This window comes from Triplophysa dalaica, chromosome 7, assembly GCF_015846415.1.
Source record: "Triplophysa dalaica isolate WHDGS20190420 chromosome 7, ASM1584641v1, whole genome shotgun sequence".
In the NCBI taxonomy this organism is placed as follows: Eukaryota; Metazoa; Chordata; class Actinopteri; order Cypriniformes; family Nemacheilidae; genus Triplophysa; species Triplophysa dalaica.
The window spans coordinates 25,176,850-25,193,370 of NC_079548.1; the positions used below are offsets into that span (position 1 = coordinate 25,176,850).

General features: G+C 34.6%; 1 protein-coding gene and 1 long non-coding RNA gene across 2 annotated transcripts in view; one reads left to right on the forward strand and one right to left on the reverse strand.

Annotated features, from left to right (window-relative positions):
* The window catches only part of LOC130425886 (uncharacterized), a 33,057-nt gene extending 16,536 nt beyond the window's left edge, over positions 1-16,521 (reverse strand). The window contains exons 1-10 of the mRNA XM_056752309.1: positions 16,189-16,521; positions 15,560-15,904; positions 14,306-14,662; positions 13,741-13,839; positions 13,192-13,536; positions 11,903-12,256; positions 1,898-1,984; positions 1,584-1,676; positions 1,311-1,382; positions 618-731 (exon numbers count right to left, since the gene is read on the reverse strand). Coding sequence (XP_056608287.1) covers positions 618-731; positions 1,311-1,382; positions 1,584-1,676; positions 1,898-1,984; positions 11,903-12,256; positions 13,192-13,536; positions 13,741-13,839; positions 14,306-14,662; positions 15,560-15,904; positions 16,189-16,273 — 1,951 coding nt within the window. The 5' untranslated portion in view covers positions 16,274-16,521. The remainder of the gene's footprint in view (positions 1-617; positions 732-1,310; positions 1,383-1,583; positions 1,677-1,897; positions 1,985-11,902; positions 12,257-13,191; positions 13,537-13,740; positions 13,840-14,305; positions 14,663-15,559; positions 15,905-16,188) is intronic.
* Positions 6,816-10,102, forward strand: LOC130425888 (uncharacterized). The gene is made up of 5 exons (XR_008907107.1): positions 6,816-7,655; positions 8,042-8,166; positions 8,368-8,526; positions 8,868-8,959; positions 9,468-10,102. It is a non-coding gene; the product is annotated as an uncharacterized LOC130425888 (long non-coding RNA).

Sequence of the window (16,521 nt, forward strand, 5' to 3'; positions counted from 1 at the left end):
GGAAGTGCGGGAACATGCACAGGAAGCCAGGTTTTGTTTTAAACTTTTAGTGAGTGTAAATCAACGCACAAGCCCCAGTGAGGCCGAACATGTCTGCCTTCCTTACTTTGATATGCTTTACACAATAAAATTGCTGTCTATCCTTTGCATTAAGTGTAAATTGTAGTACGATGCTATTGATACCAGATGTATTATTAGGAGCAGCTACTGTTTGCACCTCAGTATTGTTGTGCATAAAAAATTATGCAATAGGCCTAATAACAGAGTGTAAATCATTACATTTATTAAAATTATTAAAATAATGGTAACTTATTGGGATAACAAAGCCCTACAACTTACCCTAACCTTATCCAACATTTTATGATTAAAACTTGTTACCAAATATCAAGTATATTCTTAATTTTATTGAAAACAAACTGCTAATTCTATCATGCACAGGTATGAAATGTTAACCACGTCATAAACTTGCCTAGTATAAATGCTTAGTTTAACTGACAAATTCATTTGTTATTCCCTTAGATTGTGTCTGACACAAACACTTTTCGTCTAATAAAACATGAATTCACAGTGCGAAAGTTACTGATATGTGTTGGGAGGAATCTCCGAAAAATACTCACTGTAAATGATATAGATGAGGCATAAAAGAAGCACTATTACAAAGAGGGCGATGATCATGGCTCTCTCAGACGCAGTGTAATTCAGACTTTTCTCCCAAGCAGATTTGAAAAGAACTAGAAAAAGGAACAAAGAAAAAATGATCAACGTAGCCAAAATATAAATACTCCAGAATTACAGAACACACTTCATGTTTAACACTATATACTATATACTGTACACTGACAGTGTCAACGTGAGTGTTTATGTATAGCACACTGACTTCTTGTATAGCACAATTTGACTTTTTATACAATTTACTTCTTATAACACTGGATACGGCCACTTGATACAGACACAAAATATGTTGAGATGTAGTAAAAAAAATTGTCTAAGATCTAATAAGTCCAAGTCTAATAAGTCTAAGAAAATATAACTTGCTGTTTTGTGTTACATTTATTGTGGTCTCTAACTCAATCAGTTGCAGTTAAACCTTTTTTATAAGAGTAATCATGAATTGTGATTAAGGATTTAACATTGAACACAAAGAATTCATACTGACATAATTCAAACACCACCAGAAATATACCACAGTACCATATGATACAAATAAAGGTTTTATTTAATACAGCAATTTACAAATCTGACTTTCAAAATTATTTTCAACTAATCTGTATTTTGGTGTTCATGATATGTACTGAGTGCTATGTGCTTACCTGAATAAACAACAGTTGTGAAAGAAATATAATCTGTATGCAAACTCCAATTCAAAAGTGTTTGAAGTTTGCCTGTAAAACAGAAAATACAGTGTATGTCATGATTAAATATGATCATTTAACACCAAAACACTGATGATAAACTACTGGGGATTTTATTGAGTTTGCTTCTAGAAAATCAATGACAGAGATGTGCAGTCTGAACATCTGTGTTTTATGAATATTTTCATGATCTCTTGTGATCAAATGATAATCATTAGAAGTGAATCAAACCTGTAAACTGTTCTTTATATGGGGCAGTAAACAGTAACATGAGCGGTCTGACAATGTAAAGGGTACAGCAGAGGACGGTCTCATTCACTGATCCTGAAACAACAACACATACATCATGACAATTAACAGGTGTATAAACAGAAATGAAAATCTGAGAAGACTGAAATATATTAAATCATCTATTTGACAATGCATTGATGTAATGACAAAATTAAAGTGACTTAAATCTAAAAATTAAAGTGTTAAAAGAATGGGTCAACAGTGTGTCTACTAATGTGAAACAGATCAAGTAATATCATGTCATAAACACAGACCTTCTGAAACACCCCAAAAGACAAATGCAAAGAACATGATGATATTTGGACAGAAGACCAGAGACATCTGAAGACGGAGAGCTGTGTCTAGAAAGATAATACAAATGAGTCAACTGAGTTGCATCAGGGATGCAAGACTAATGTTGTTAAAATAATACATTTCTGTGATGTTCAAGCTTGAACAAGCACATTTGGACAAACTGTATTGTATCTTCTACTTTGTGGTCCTTACACATATAACCATTTCACAAACATGTTAGTATTGTTGGGAATCAATGCTGATACTGTTCTGTGTTCAGTCTGACTCCATGACATCATTTTTTCTAAAATGGCCACAAAACATGTTGAGATTGAATTTAAATTTAAAACCAATTAATAATTACATCAAATCTTAGATAACTGACCCTACATTTCTGTATTTTCGACTTAATCCGCTGCTTCTTAAAATTTTATATAAGAGTATTTTTGTATTGTGATCAGAAATTAAGCATTGGACATGTAGAATCTGACAAGAATGACATCATCAGAAACATAAAGCAGCACCAGATGATACTAATAAAGACTTTATATAATATTCAGAAATGTATTAATGCAATATCGCTTCAGTAGGAGTGTGATATGGGTCTATATCAGCATAGCTGTGATTAGGCCAGAGGCACGAGCAGGGCGGCATTAAAGGGATAGTTCATCCAAAAACGAAAAATCTTTTACTCACCCTCAGGTTGTTTCAAATCTGTATAAATGTCATTGTTCCAATGAACACATAGAAAGCGAGTTTTTATTTTGTTCTGATGAACACATAATGAGATATTTTTAAGAATTTAGGAAAAGAAAGAGTTATTGGGCACCTTTGACTACCTACTATGGTAGTCAAGGATGTCCCATAACTGAATATTGCTAGCATTCTTTCAAATATCTGTCTCTGTGTTCATCGGAACAAATTTATACAGGTAAGAAATTACATAAGGGTAAGTCAATAATGACAAATTCTTCATTATTGGGTAAACTCTCACTTTAAGGCTTTTAGCTGGAATTCTGGTGGATGGAGGGCCCCTTAGGAGGTAAACCAAGGGGCCATCCATCCACCAGAATTACAGCTTACATTCACACAATCTTAATTACCACATTTATTTTGCAGAAATATAAACAAATATCACTGCATTAACTATGCACATAGTCCTATAATAATACAGCTCCACAGGATTCCCTTGTGTTTTTGTTTAAAAAAAAAATGACGTGATTGTCTGATCAATTTTTTAAATACTTTTTCGAAACATGATTTTAAGTTCAGATTACATAAAACCAAGTTTAAATAGCAGTAGGTTCTCTTACACTAAGAGAAAATAACAGGCTTTCTTGGCGTAATTTGCCAGTTTAGCGAAGTCTGCGGCAGGAGCGAGAGTTAAAAGAGGAGCGTTGAGGGTCAAGTGCAAATAACACACAACTGCATTGTTGCAGAGTGGCTTCGGGAGCCCGGAGAAAGCCATCCAAAAGCGGAAGCTGGTGTAAGGACTCGTGCGCATATGTTGAACATTGTGAGAGAGCCACAACCAACAGTCTTTATTTTTATGAATGTTTGTGGAAGTGCGGGAACATGCACAGGAAGCGCAGGTTTTGTTTTAAACTTTTAGTGAGTGTAAATCAAAGCACAAGCCCCAGTGAGGCCGAACATGTCTGCCTTCCTTACTTTGATATGCTTTACACAATAAAATTGCTCTCTATCCTTTGCATTAAGTCTAAATTGTAGTACGATGCTATTGATACCAGATTTATTATTAGGAGCAGCTACTGTTTGCACCTCAGTATTGTTGTGCATTAAAAATTATGCAATAGGCCTAATAACAGAGTGTAAATCATTACATTTATTACAATTATTAAAATAATGGTAACTTATTGGGTTAACAAAGCCCTACAACTTACCCTTACCTTATCCAACATTTTATGATTAAAACTTGTTACCAAATATCAAGTATATTCTTAATTTTATTGAAAACAAATTGCTAATTTGGCATGAGCTGAAATCAAACCCAGGTCTCCAGGATCAATCTATCAATCAACAGTTTTTCCGCCTTACTCCCCTGGAGTCACTCTTCCATATGTTGTCACTCTAAATCTTTCTATATTACAATCAGTGGGTGGCGGAACGTAAATAGTTTCTACCCAGAAGTTGGGCTATTTGCACTCAGTTTAACTTAAATAGACCCTCCCTAAAAAAAATTAGACATCACCTAGGCCCCCTCCCAGCCCGGGGCCTTGAGTTTAAACCCAGGTAATCCAGTGCATTAATGCAGCCCTGGGCACGAGGCGAGTACAGAAGTGTACCGCTGATATAGAGCACTATCAGATGACTACGAAAGTGATATTATTGCATTTATACAACCGTTTGACGGCACAAGGCCCTGTTCAGACTTGACTTCTTTTTAGACAAGAAAAAGTTGACAACTTGACAATGCCGCTTTTTTTGTTAAAAATGACAAATTAATAATTAGTCCAACCGCCTACATAAAATATTAGTGGTTTATCCGACGAGTGATGGTTTTGACACCATTCCGCCGAATAATGCTTCAGGAGAGGAAAAAAAAGTTGTACTTTTAGCTCATAAAAAAGCAATAACACATGGACTGGACATGGATGAGTTTGTGACAGAATTCTCTAAAAATGAGCAGAAAGTTAATGCTGTGAATATTATAGTAATATAAATATGAAATGTTATACAATATTAATACTAAACGTAATAATTAAAATAGCTTAATAGTTATTTTGTATAAAGTTTGTTTAAATAGTTTCGTGCAAAATATATATAGACTTACCCCCCTCGGCCTACCCGGAAAATTACTTATCTGGAGCCGAGCCTGGCTGCTGCTCTTAAAGGGACCCACTATTATTAAGTCACTAGTAACTAGTAATTTACAGAAGAATTTAATGTGCTATGTAGATTAAAGGATAATTCTTCTGTATTTAATGTAGAATTTAGCAGTCAAGACTGTTAAGTTTTTTAGAACTTTCAAATTAGGTAAGAAAGGCACAGATTGTATTGGCTTGTAAAGATTGTTTAAAGTTCACTTAAAGGAGAAGTTCACCTTCAAAATGAAAATTCTATCATAATTTACACATACGGGTCAAAGACGAAAAAGGGTTTAAGCATAAAAACAATAAGTGTAATACTGCTTAAAATTTTTGTTGTTAAAAAAATGAGCAAAAAAATAATATCACATATTTTTCCCTGATTTACACAAGACGCCCAATAAAAGGTCATTCAGTGTGACAATCTTGTCAGGCATTTTTATAAAAAAAAATCAATTTATGACATTAAAAGACTTCACTCAAAATTCTAATCAGTTGCCATTTTAGATTTTTTTTAACTTTGCAACTATCCTAGGTTTTTCCCATATTTCAATAAGAATCTTTTACACATTTAAAACACAATAAAATGTTATATGATCCCTTATTTTTATATATATATTTAAATATGTACAAGTCAGAATAAGCATGTTGTTTGAATTTGTGTATAAATATTGTGTAGCGTTGAATGACAATGTATCATAATTTCAACCAAATTTGACATTGTACTGTCCAAAAACTTAGTTGAAACCATGAGTAGACATTTTACTAAATGTGCTTTCTGTGGACATAAAATCACTTTTGTACTTGTATTTTGATTGGGACTTCTTAACTTCTTTGGCCCATACATATACATATATACAGTTTATATATATATATAGTATACACTGTGCACAGCACAGTACTTTATTAACATAAGAGTCTGGTCATCTAGCCTCTCTAGGATAAGAAAAATGATAATACATTAAATTAAAATAAGATGAAAATGATTTCATCCTACAACATGGTTTCCTTGACTTTTGGACTGCTTAATCACTTTTACTCTGTTCTTCCTCAATAAATGAACCAGTGACCCTTTGAGTCATTATCATGTAGAAAGAGTGTCAGGTGACGTAGGGCACAGACAGATGTTAACATCTGTGAATTCATGATGCCATCCTTAAAATGCAACTCCCCATTACCTGCATCACTCATGCAACATCACACAAGAATACATTAATCTTTGTCTCATCATAACAGTGTATAGAGTTCTTAGCCCTTGTCAACATGAGCTTGTGCTACTTATGAATGATTTGTGGTCCAGGGTCAAATTTCTCTTTCTAAGGTTTTGTGACATTTCATTTCCGTGTGGAGTGGGTTTTATCTTTTAAATGCCACTCTTAATGGTTACTTTCCCTTTGATCACCTGTATTGATTATACTCTTCTGCTGGTGAATTCTTGTAAAATATGTATATATTTTTATTCTAACATATTTGGTGGGGTGTCTAATATTTCCTCTGGCTCAGTGGTTAGAGCCATGCCAAGGTCATGGGTTCGATCCCAGTGTATTGCACATATTCAGAAACAAATGTATAATACAATGCAATGTACGTCACTTTGGTTAAAACCGTCTGCCAAATCCGTAAATGTTATGTAAATATTTGCATAATGATCTAAAATTATCTTGTTAGTTAAAAGCAATTTAGATTTTTTTCTAAAAAGAATTGGTTGGGGTTCTAATTTATCCTGTGCACTAATATATACATACAGTCTCTCACAGAAGTGAGTACACCCCTCACATTTCAATAAATATTTTATTATCTTTTCATGTGACAACACTGAAGGAATGACACTTGGCTATAAAGTAAAGTAGCGAGTGTACAGCTTGTATAACAGTGTAAATTTCAAAATGATTCTACACACAGCCATTAATGTCTAAACTCCTGGCAACAAAAGTGAGTACACCCCTAAGTGAATATGTCCAAATTGGTCCAAAAGTGTCAATATTTTATGTGGCCACCATTATTTTCCAGAACTACCGTAACCCTCTTCGGCATGAAAGCTTCACAGGTTGCCATTGGAGTCCTCTTCCACTCAATGGTGGATGTTGGAGACCTTGCACTCCTCTACCTTCCATTTGAGGATGCCCCACAGATGCTCAATAGGGTTTAGGTCAGGAGATATGCTTGGCCAGTCTATCAGCTTTACCCTCAGCTTCTTTAGCAAGGCAGTGGCCATCTTGGAGGTGTGTTTAGGGTTGTTTTCATCTCTGCTTCAGTATGTCACAGTCAGGGCTTGAAATTAACACCCAACAACGCACCAAATGCGGGTGAATTTTGCAATTGGCGGGTAAAACTGTCAATCTATCTGCCAGATTGGCAGGTAGATTTTAAAAAAATCGTAAAATTAGAAGCAATTAAGGACCACGAGTCATCAAAAAGACACCTACACACAATAAGTTGCAAAATATCAAAGACTGCGGTTCCGGAGGAGACCGCAGAGGTCAAGGCACTGACGTCCATGAAAGCAGCGCAGTTTGAGAAGATGCGACTCCTGTTTTCGTAACGTTCACGCGATCGGCAACACTGTAAAAAATTCAACTCACAAAAAGTTAGACTAATGATTATCTTTTAGTTAACTGGACAAATAAATGCAAAAAAGTTGGCTTAACCAGTGAAAAGAAGTTGGTTCAACAACCGTTGGACTAACCTATTATTACTTGTAAATTCGATTAATAAATGCAAGTTAACAACCAAAGAAGTTGGGTTGGAGGTTGGAGCATGCGCATTGTAACGATCACGAGGTTGGCGCATGTGTAATGAAGCTCGCGCCAACGGACAAAATCAGACTGCTGGACGGAGACATTTTAGCATCTTCGTGCGAGACTAATGGATCTACTCACAGCCAACGTGTTTCTGCTCAAAGCCATCGTTTTATGTAAGTAATAAGTAGGCTATATGCATTGAACTATTTTGTAAAAGTAGCATGTATCTGCTTGATCGCAGAGCCGTGGTACGGCTAGTTATGCACTGTATAATTTTTTTTGCCACGAGGATGCTTAACTTTTAACTAGTCTCCCAACTTCAGCAAATAGCATGTTAAAAATTTAGAATAGAACCTGAGGCAATCGTGGTAAGTTAAGTTAAGAACAAGTTTGTTTATTTCAAAGTAACTTTGACGTTATTGCACTGACACATTTACTATTTAATTTGGCAATTTTTGCAGTACACAAATATAAAGAAATATTTTAAAGTCGACTCTTTATCTTAAATTTAAATTCACACACGCTACAGTGGCCTAATATTAGAATTTTTACGTTTCAGACTGAGATCAGAGGCAATAAACATCTGCAAAAAAAATTCCTGTGTCCTTCGAAGCCTGGCTAGGCTCTCACGTGTTTTGCAGACTACTCGACGGTGTCTACAAGACTGCAATCGTCTCATTTAAAGTAAGTATCATTTTATAGAGTTGATTTAGATTTAATATTATTAACAAATACATGTGCAAAAATCAATGAATTTGAACTGATTTGCAAATGTATTTTGCTATCCACAAACATGCATTTAAACTTGTGTCTTGATCTGTTGTAACACATTTGAAGCCAATTAAACAATGTTACAACCAAGACCTGATTTATTTCTATCACCAGTTATGTAATGAGTTCAAACGCATCACTAGTGTGGACCTCCTCGAGACATTCAGAGCATCAATACACCAGCACACTCCGCAACTCCTCAAGCTATACAGAGCAAGAAAGGGGGCATTTGGAACAGAAATGGAAGATCTTCTCAACAAGCTTGATCAGCAGGTAACTTGTTAATGTCAAAGTTACCAATAGATAGATAATTTAAAAAAACAGATTATTCAGAGCCATTTGCTATTTTATTTTCTATAAAGAACATTTTCGGAAGATATTTTTGAAGGCATATGACAATGTATGTCAAGTGTTCACTAGCTGATTAGACTGATTTTGGTTCTGAACTTAGTATACTGCATACAATACTGATTTCCTATTTAACCCATCTAATTTTATTCATTGGCTCATTAGCAGAGGCTTTATGACTTCAAACATACATGCAAACTCATAAAAAGTTTAAATTAATAACCATATTTTTTTGGTTTGTTGTTGTTTTGTACCCATTTTTTTAGACCACAAATATTGTGACTCACAGAAAGCAAACCGTCCTGGAAGGTCTCCCCATGTTTCTACGAGAAGATTCCTCTGTACTTTTTAAAACATGGTGAGTATGTTTCATTACTTCAACAGATATACAACATCTTGCCACATGACCATGAGTGATTAATAGGAATGTGAATTTTTGTGTTAACAGAAAACAGATTGTTTTGATGATTCATTGGATCATTTTTGATTCAAAGTATATTTTTGCAAATACAACATGAATTTGGTCAATGATTGGGTATGAAATTTATTACAGTTAACATGACAGCCTCAGTCACCAATCACTTATATTTTGTGGTAGATTTTGCAATGAAACTGAATGACTGAAAATATACCATCATAGTTGTTATAATTGCTTTTTTGTGATATAGCTTATTCAGGTTAGTACTAAATCAAAAAAGAGCCAATTGTAATTTGTGTATTTACTATATAAAATGATAAACATCTTGCTGATTCTGCAAATTGGATGCATACCTAAGAGCACATTGTTATAGGATACTTTATAGTTCATTTTTGTTGTTGTTGTTTGTTGGTGTCAAGTGATATTGATTTATTCTTTTTATTATAAGGACAAGACTCCAGAGGACAGATAGACCAGAGGGATGAAGGTGGGAATCCTTATTGTAATTGAAGATGATGCCCCCCCAGCACACTGCCCAGTGTCACAAAATTTGCTGTTGTGTTGGAGGAGGTATTGTACTGAGAGATGCTCCAGACTTGCAGTCTGCACTTGCATACCTGTTTGGCCCTCTGTTTGCCTTGGACTTTGAGTACCCAAAGCAACTGAAATACACTTTTGAGGTTATTGAGAAAGTGTTTATGGAGATGGGCACTCATTGCTCTGCTAGGGTACAGACCCTCAAAACTAAGCTATTACTTTGAGATGCATTTGTGAGATGTTTGTATCTTACATTTAAGATGCAAGTAGATAGTTTTTTTTTTTTTTGCAATTTGCTTGCATTTTGTTTGACTCATTTTTGTTTAAACTGTTAACTTGAGGTTGTGATAAACATTGGTGCCACTGTTTCAGCACTTACAGCACAAACGTTAACTTGCACTTATGGTATAAAGCTGCTCAGTTGTAACATATTCAGTGTTTACAATTTAAAATGTAAAACATTTAAAAGATAGAACATTTAAAGTATTTATGACCAGTTGAATGTTAACACTTTGAATGTAAAAGTACTCTTTAAAAAAAAATATTCTTCTGCCCTACTCTTTTTTTATCTCTTTTTTAAGGATAAGGAGCATGGCTAAAGTGGTAAACATTGTTTGTTTTTTCCATTTCCTGCTGGTTTAAAATAAAAACCTGGACCAAAATATCAAGCCTGTAGTATCTTAATTTTTTAACCTTGTAATCAACATCTTTAGTCAACTGAACATACTTTATTAAGTCAAGTGAAAATAACATTAAAAGTTGAAATTGTATAATTTTGTAAGTTTTTTTAACTATAAAAACTCAATCAGCTGAACAAAAGATTTTAAATTGGTAAACATGTGACTTTACTCAGTGAATTAAGTTAAGTGAACTACTTTGTTTAAAAGTTGAGTAAACTCAAAAAAGCTGTGCAGCAAGTTGCCTTACAATTTTAAGTTATGTCAACTTTAAATTTTTTACAGTGAAGATAAGGCTCTTCTCTGACTACGTTTGGATGTGCGACTAAGTATTAAACTGTTGGTGAGATGGGATGAGATGAGATAATGACTATATCTGTGACACAGCAAATCAATGAATAAAAAGATTTTAAAATATATAGTCTAAGAGTTATTATTACTTATAATGATTTTGTTAATAACTTGACAGCACTTAAATGTGTATTCTTACAAGTTAAATAATAATGTTTGTGTGATTTCTATTTTTCACCAGTGCCTGCAGTCTCAGACCATGACACTCCCAGCACCATGCTTGACTGTAGGCAAGACACACTTGTCTTTGTACTCCTCACCTGGTTGCCGCCATACACGATTGGTCTCATCACACCACAGGACATGGTTCCAGTAATCCATGTCTTTAGTCTGCTTGTGTTCAGCAAACTGTTTGTGGGCACTTCTACGTCTACATCCTCTGGATATTACATTGAGCACATGCACTCTCCATCTTTGGTCGACCATTGCAAGGGCTGTTCTGAGTGGAACCCGTTCTGTTTAACGGCAGTATATTATTGGGCACCGTGCTTTAACTCAGTTTCTTGGTCTTGACAATCTTTTCATGGCTTAGGACATCTTTATGTAGAGCCAAAATTCTATTTTTTCAGATCCTCAGATGCCATGTTGAACTTCCAGTGACCAGTATGAGAGAGTGAGAGCGATAACACCCAATTTAACACACCTGCTCCCTATTCACACCTGAGACATTGTAACACTAACGAATCACATGACACCGGGGAGGAAACATGGCTAATTGGGCCCAATTAGGACATATTCACTTAGGGGTGTACTCATTTTTGTTGCCAGCGGTTTAGACATTCATGGCTGTGTGTAGAGTTATTTTAAGGGGACAGCAAATTTACACTGTTATACAAGCTGTAAACTCACTACATTAGCAAAGTGTCATTTCTTCAGTGTTGTCACATGAAAAGCTATGATAAAACATTTACTAAAATGTGAGGGTTGTACTCACTTCTGTGAGAGACTGTATAAAAAGTCCATTATATAAAGTATCATCTTTCTGTATAGACAGAGGTGGTCACAGGTGACATAGGTTAGCATGATCAACACCCATCTGTTACTAATACACGTCTACTGACAAACAGAAGCTATAAATGAAAAATAAGATAAGACATGTTCCTTTAAAGCACATGGTCCAGAATTTGTGGTCATGACATTAGACCTGTATCACCTGTACCAATCAGTATCAGTTTGTTGTGTTAATTACAAATTAGCTTTATAGTAGGTTTAACTGTAACACTAAACAAAACATAATTTAACTTAATATAGAAGTGCATGAATTACATTTAAATCATTAAAGCTACAATATTTTTTCTATACATTTCTGTTGACTTACCTAGTAGTCTTGGTTCCAATGTTGTGGTGACTGAAAACACAGACTTGCCTCCACTGTAAACTTTACATTTGTATTCTCCTTCATCTTCATTTGTCACATTCTTCATCAGGAGAGAGAAATTTCCATGTTTAATGTCGGCATTGATGAAATGAGCTCGATCATGATAATCCTCTTGCTGGATCTCTGCTCCATCTTCATACACACACACTGGATACTTTGTCTGATTTACTGATTTACTCCATTCCACCTTCATATCTTCTTCTGATAAGGGTTTGTCAATAATACAGGGCAGAAGTACTGAGGCTCCCAGAGGAACAACCAAATCACTAGAATAATCCACTATAAAATCTGAATCTGAAAAAAAAAAATCTCATAAGAAATAACTGTGAGATAATATAAGATTATTACACAATTAAGTTTTGAACCCTGTGACAATATGGACAAAGATGAACATCTGCTACTCTAAATTTAAGAGAAACATGTTGCTTTGTTACAGGTCTTCATGTAATGTGTGCAATTTTTTATAGCAGAGATATAAAATAAAATACAGAGTCAACTCCTTTTTTGGGTTTAACCTTCGGATATGTTACATAGTCGCACACAAACACATCTCTACAGCATGAAAATATTATAACAGATAAATATTTACAAGCTCACATTTCTCTTTGAAATAGCAGAAAATCTTTCAGACTGAAGAATTAAACCAGATAATATATAACCAGTCCACTGCTACAATCATAACTACACTGAATTAAACTCATTTACTGCGTGGAAACACAGTCCATATTGTATTAAATAACATAACTAAACTACTTATAGACTGATGTAGGCTATATGACGTAATTTGGCATTTTGTTATTATCAGCATCAGCTGAAAATTACAGCATCGTAGCATTTTGTTCTTAAAAGGGCCAGTTTTTGACTCCTTTGATGTGTTTGTGTGTGTTTATGTGTTAATGGTAAGTATAAATAATACGTCTAAATTCCAATATTGTGTCATGTGTGGACCTATTCATGTGTTTAAGGTCTGTTTTAATGCTTTGCTTCATGATAATTATTGGGCACGTAATGTACAATCATTTTTCTTTTCGTTTAACCAATTTTCTGTATATCTTACATTTATTCATTTAATTGCATTTGTGTTACATTTATCTCTTATTGGTAAATCAGCCACAGTGCTTTCTTAATATCTGTGTCAGCATCGGTCTTTAATAATCGGTCGACTACCAAACTAAAACGTGTACGTTTTAAGTGTTAAAGAAAAGCTGTATAGTTATCTATTGACTTACCATCTTCATCATATTCCAAATTCACACTGACTGTTAACACAGTTCTCCATCCACTGTGAACTTTACATGTGTATTGTCCTCCATCTTCTTTTCTCACATTCTTCAACAGGAGGGAGATGTTTCCATTTTTAAAGTTGTCAGAGATGAAATGAGCCCTTTCATGATAATCCTCATGCTGGACCTCTGCTTTAATATCTCCATCTTGATACACAAACACTGGACCCTTTAAACCTGATTTACTCCATTCCACCTTCTTTACATCAGCTGGTAAGAGTTTGTTTATAAAACAGGGCAGAACCGCTGAATCTTCCAGAGAAACCCAATAATAACCTTCCACACGGAGCCCTGAAAAAAAATATTAATTTATTTAAATTGAATAAAAAGATATTTTGGAAATGTGAAAGCTGGTTTACCATAGAAATGTTTTATGTTTTTCATTGTTTATAAGAACTGTAGACCTGGAGTTCATTTATTGTCTCAGGTGTTTGTTTTGTCACAAACAAATTATGTGTTACTCACTGAACTGAAGAATGTTTCTTGTAAACATACCTGTTTGTGGTCTGCAGTAGATAAGAGAGAAGAACAGAAGAGCAGATCCACATGCAGAAATACACAAAATCAACACCATTATGTGAAAACCAGACAAACCTGAAACACACACAAAAATCAGTTACTGCACAGAAGATTTTTTCCTGACAAATTTCATAAATGCCGAAATAAAGCACAGAATAATTTACACACTAAATCCATCACACGGTATTCGCACAGTGAACACAAATTTGCTGTTACACCAAGTCATTAGATTCAGTCGTGTAATACTGACACATACTGCTGCATATGACAAAATTATCTTTTTAATTATTAAAGGAATACATTTGTCATCATTTCCATCATTTCTTTTCAACGTCTTATGACTATTCTTGTAGAGGAACACAAAAAAAATGATACTTTGTAACACATGTTACACAAAAACATGATGCTGGTTGAACGGGTTGTGGTTGGAATTAATGTTATTATAAAAAAAATGAAAATACTGACTTAAAATTACTAACTAAATAAAATGCATGAATTTGTTTGAGCTTAAATTTTTGTAAAATTTTTGTATTTTTCTCACCTAGTTGTTGCAGTGTTACAGTTGTGTTGTCTGAGAATCGTCCAGCAAACACTTGACACATGTAAAGTCCTTTATCTTCAGTTCTGACTCTCTTCAGTCTGAGAGAGAAGTTTCCTCTGTGGATTTCATCACTGAATAACTCAACTCTGTCTGTGTATTGCTCATCTGATGCTTCTGGATAAACCTCATTGTTTTGATAGAGCAGAACTGTGATGTGTTCATCTTTATCTGTTTTCTTCCAAGAAACCTCTTCAATGTCTTCAGGTGGGATGTGAGAGTCCACAGAGCAGTTCAGAGTCACATCCTCACCAACATATACAGATATGGACTGATCTGATCCAGACACTATCAGACGCTCTGAAAGAAGTTCAAAGCATAAAGTAAATCTGATTCTCGACTTCCCAAACTGATGTTACAAAAACAGTATTGATGTTAGTGCTGTTGCTGGCCAAGAAAGAGTAAACTTACTCTCCATTCACCCACTGTCTACCCACTACAGGTGAACAGGGGCCTAAAATCGAATTCTCATGACCCCCTTCCAAATCATGTAACACATTAACTCTTGTTCACTACAGTAAAAATTAAAATATTTTTTCTAAACTCCTAATTAGATTAGATTAGATTCAACTTTATTGTCATTACACATATACAAGTACAGTGTAACGAAATGTAGTTTAGGTCTAACCAGAAGTGCAATTAGCAAGTGCAGGATATACAGTGTGAATAAATACAGAATACAATATTAGGAAAATACTATACAATGGACATGTATTATGAAAATACTTTACAGAAGGAATGTTCTATGACAATATGACAGTCGGTATGTACTATGAACAATATATACAGAAGGATATATACTGTGAACATTAATGTACAGGTGGTTATGGACAGATAACAATTTAGACTATACAATAGTGCAAGTGACTTAAGTGTGCATTAATTATAGACATTGGCAATTAAAGTTGCAGTGCAATAGATAAGTTAATGCGGTTAATAAAGGTATGATGCAGTATATGAGTTAATGCAGTTTTTGTAGTTATAGTGCAATAGATGAGTAGATGCAGTTATGAAAGTAGTCCATTAGTGCAAATGAGCATTCAGTATATTATTCCTGGTGTGCAAGTGAGCAGTATAGAGTGCAAATGATGCTATGCGTGTGTAAACAGTCCGGTAGAGCAGATACATGAAGTACTGGTGTGTACAGTTAAGTCAATAATAAACACAAAGTGAAGAAATGTATGTGATCAAACTCACCAACATCTTTAATTTCCAGCACAGTCTCACCAGGCTCCAGTCCATTATGAACTGTACATGTGTATTGACCTTCATCCTCAGCTGTCACATTCATCAGCAAGAGAGAGAAATTCCCATGTTTAATGTCGTCAGTGAAGAAATGAGCTCTACCGGAATAATCCTCATGCTGGACTTCTGGTCTAATATCTCCATCTTGATACAGATGAATGAGAGTCTGTGAGTCTGATCTTTTCCATTCCACCTCCAGATCCTTCAGTGATGAGAGTGAATCAACAGAACAGGGCAGAAGAACTGAACCTCCCAGAGGAACAACCAGAGGACCTGACGCACCCTTCACTGTGAACCCTAAACAATAAATAAATATAACCTTTTCATTAAATATAGTCATTTATTATGGCTTGCACATCTCATCTAGCCACAAACGTCTGTAAATACACTAACAGAATAGGTAATTTAACCACTGGTTCATTTTGAAATAACCTGAAAATTGGTAACAATTTCACAATAGGCCTACTTAAAAAAGGTCTGTAAACATGTGAATCATTAATTGTAAAACTAGTTGTTTCTTTAGAACACTGAACCGAATTTTTGTTTCTCGTCGCAAATGTGACTCGGTATATTTAACTCACCTTCAGCGATGTGCAGCAATATTGACATTAAAAACAACTTAGGTAGGAACATCTTTAAATATACAAAATTAGACAAAATAATCATAAATCCTATAAATTGTCGTTAAAAAGGTTTGCTGACGGACAATCATGTTCGTAAAATGTCGGCAGACCAACTTTTACTTTCAGATTAATGATTTAACTTTCACTTTTGAATTGTTATAGGGGCTGGGTCAGTGAAGAGATCAGGAAATAGAAGTTGAGTTAAAATGGCACTACAATAAACACATACTGAGCACAGAATATTAACTTTACCATATAATACATTTAAAGCTGAGCAACACGACAAAAAAA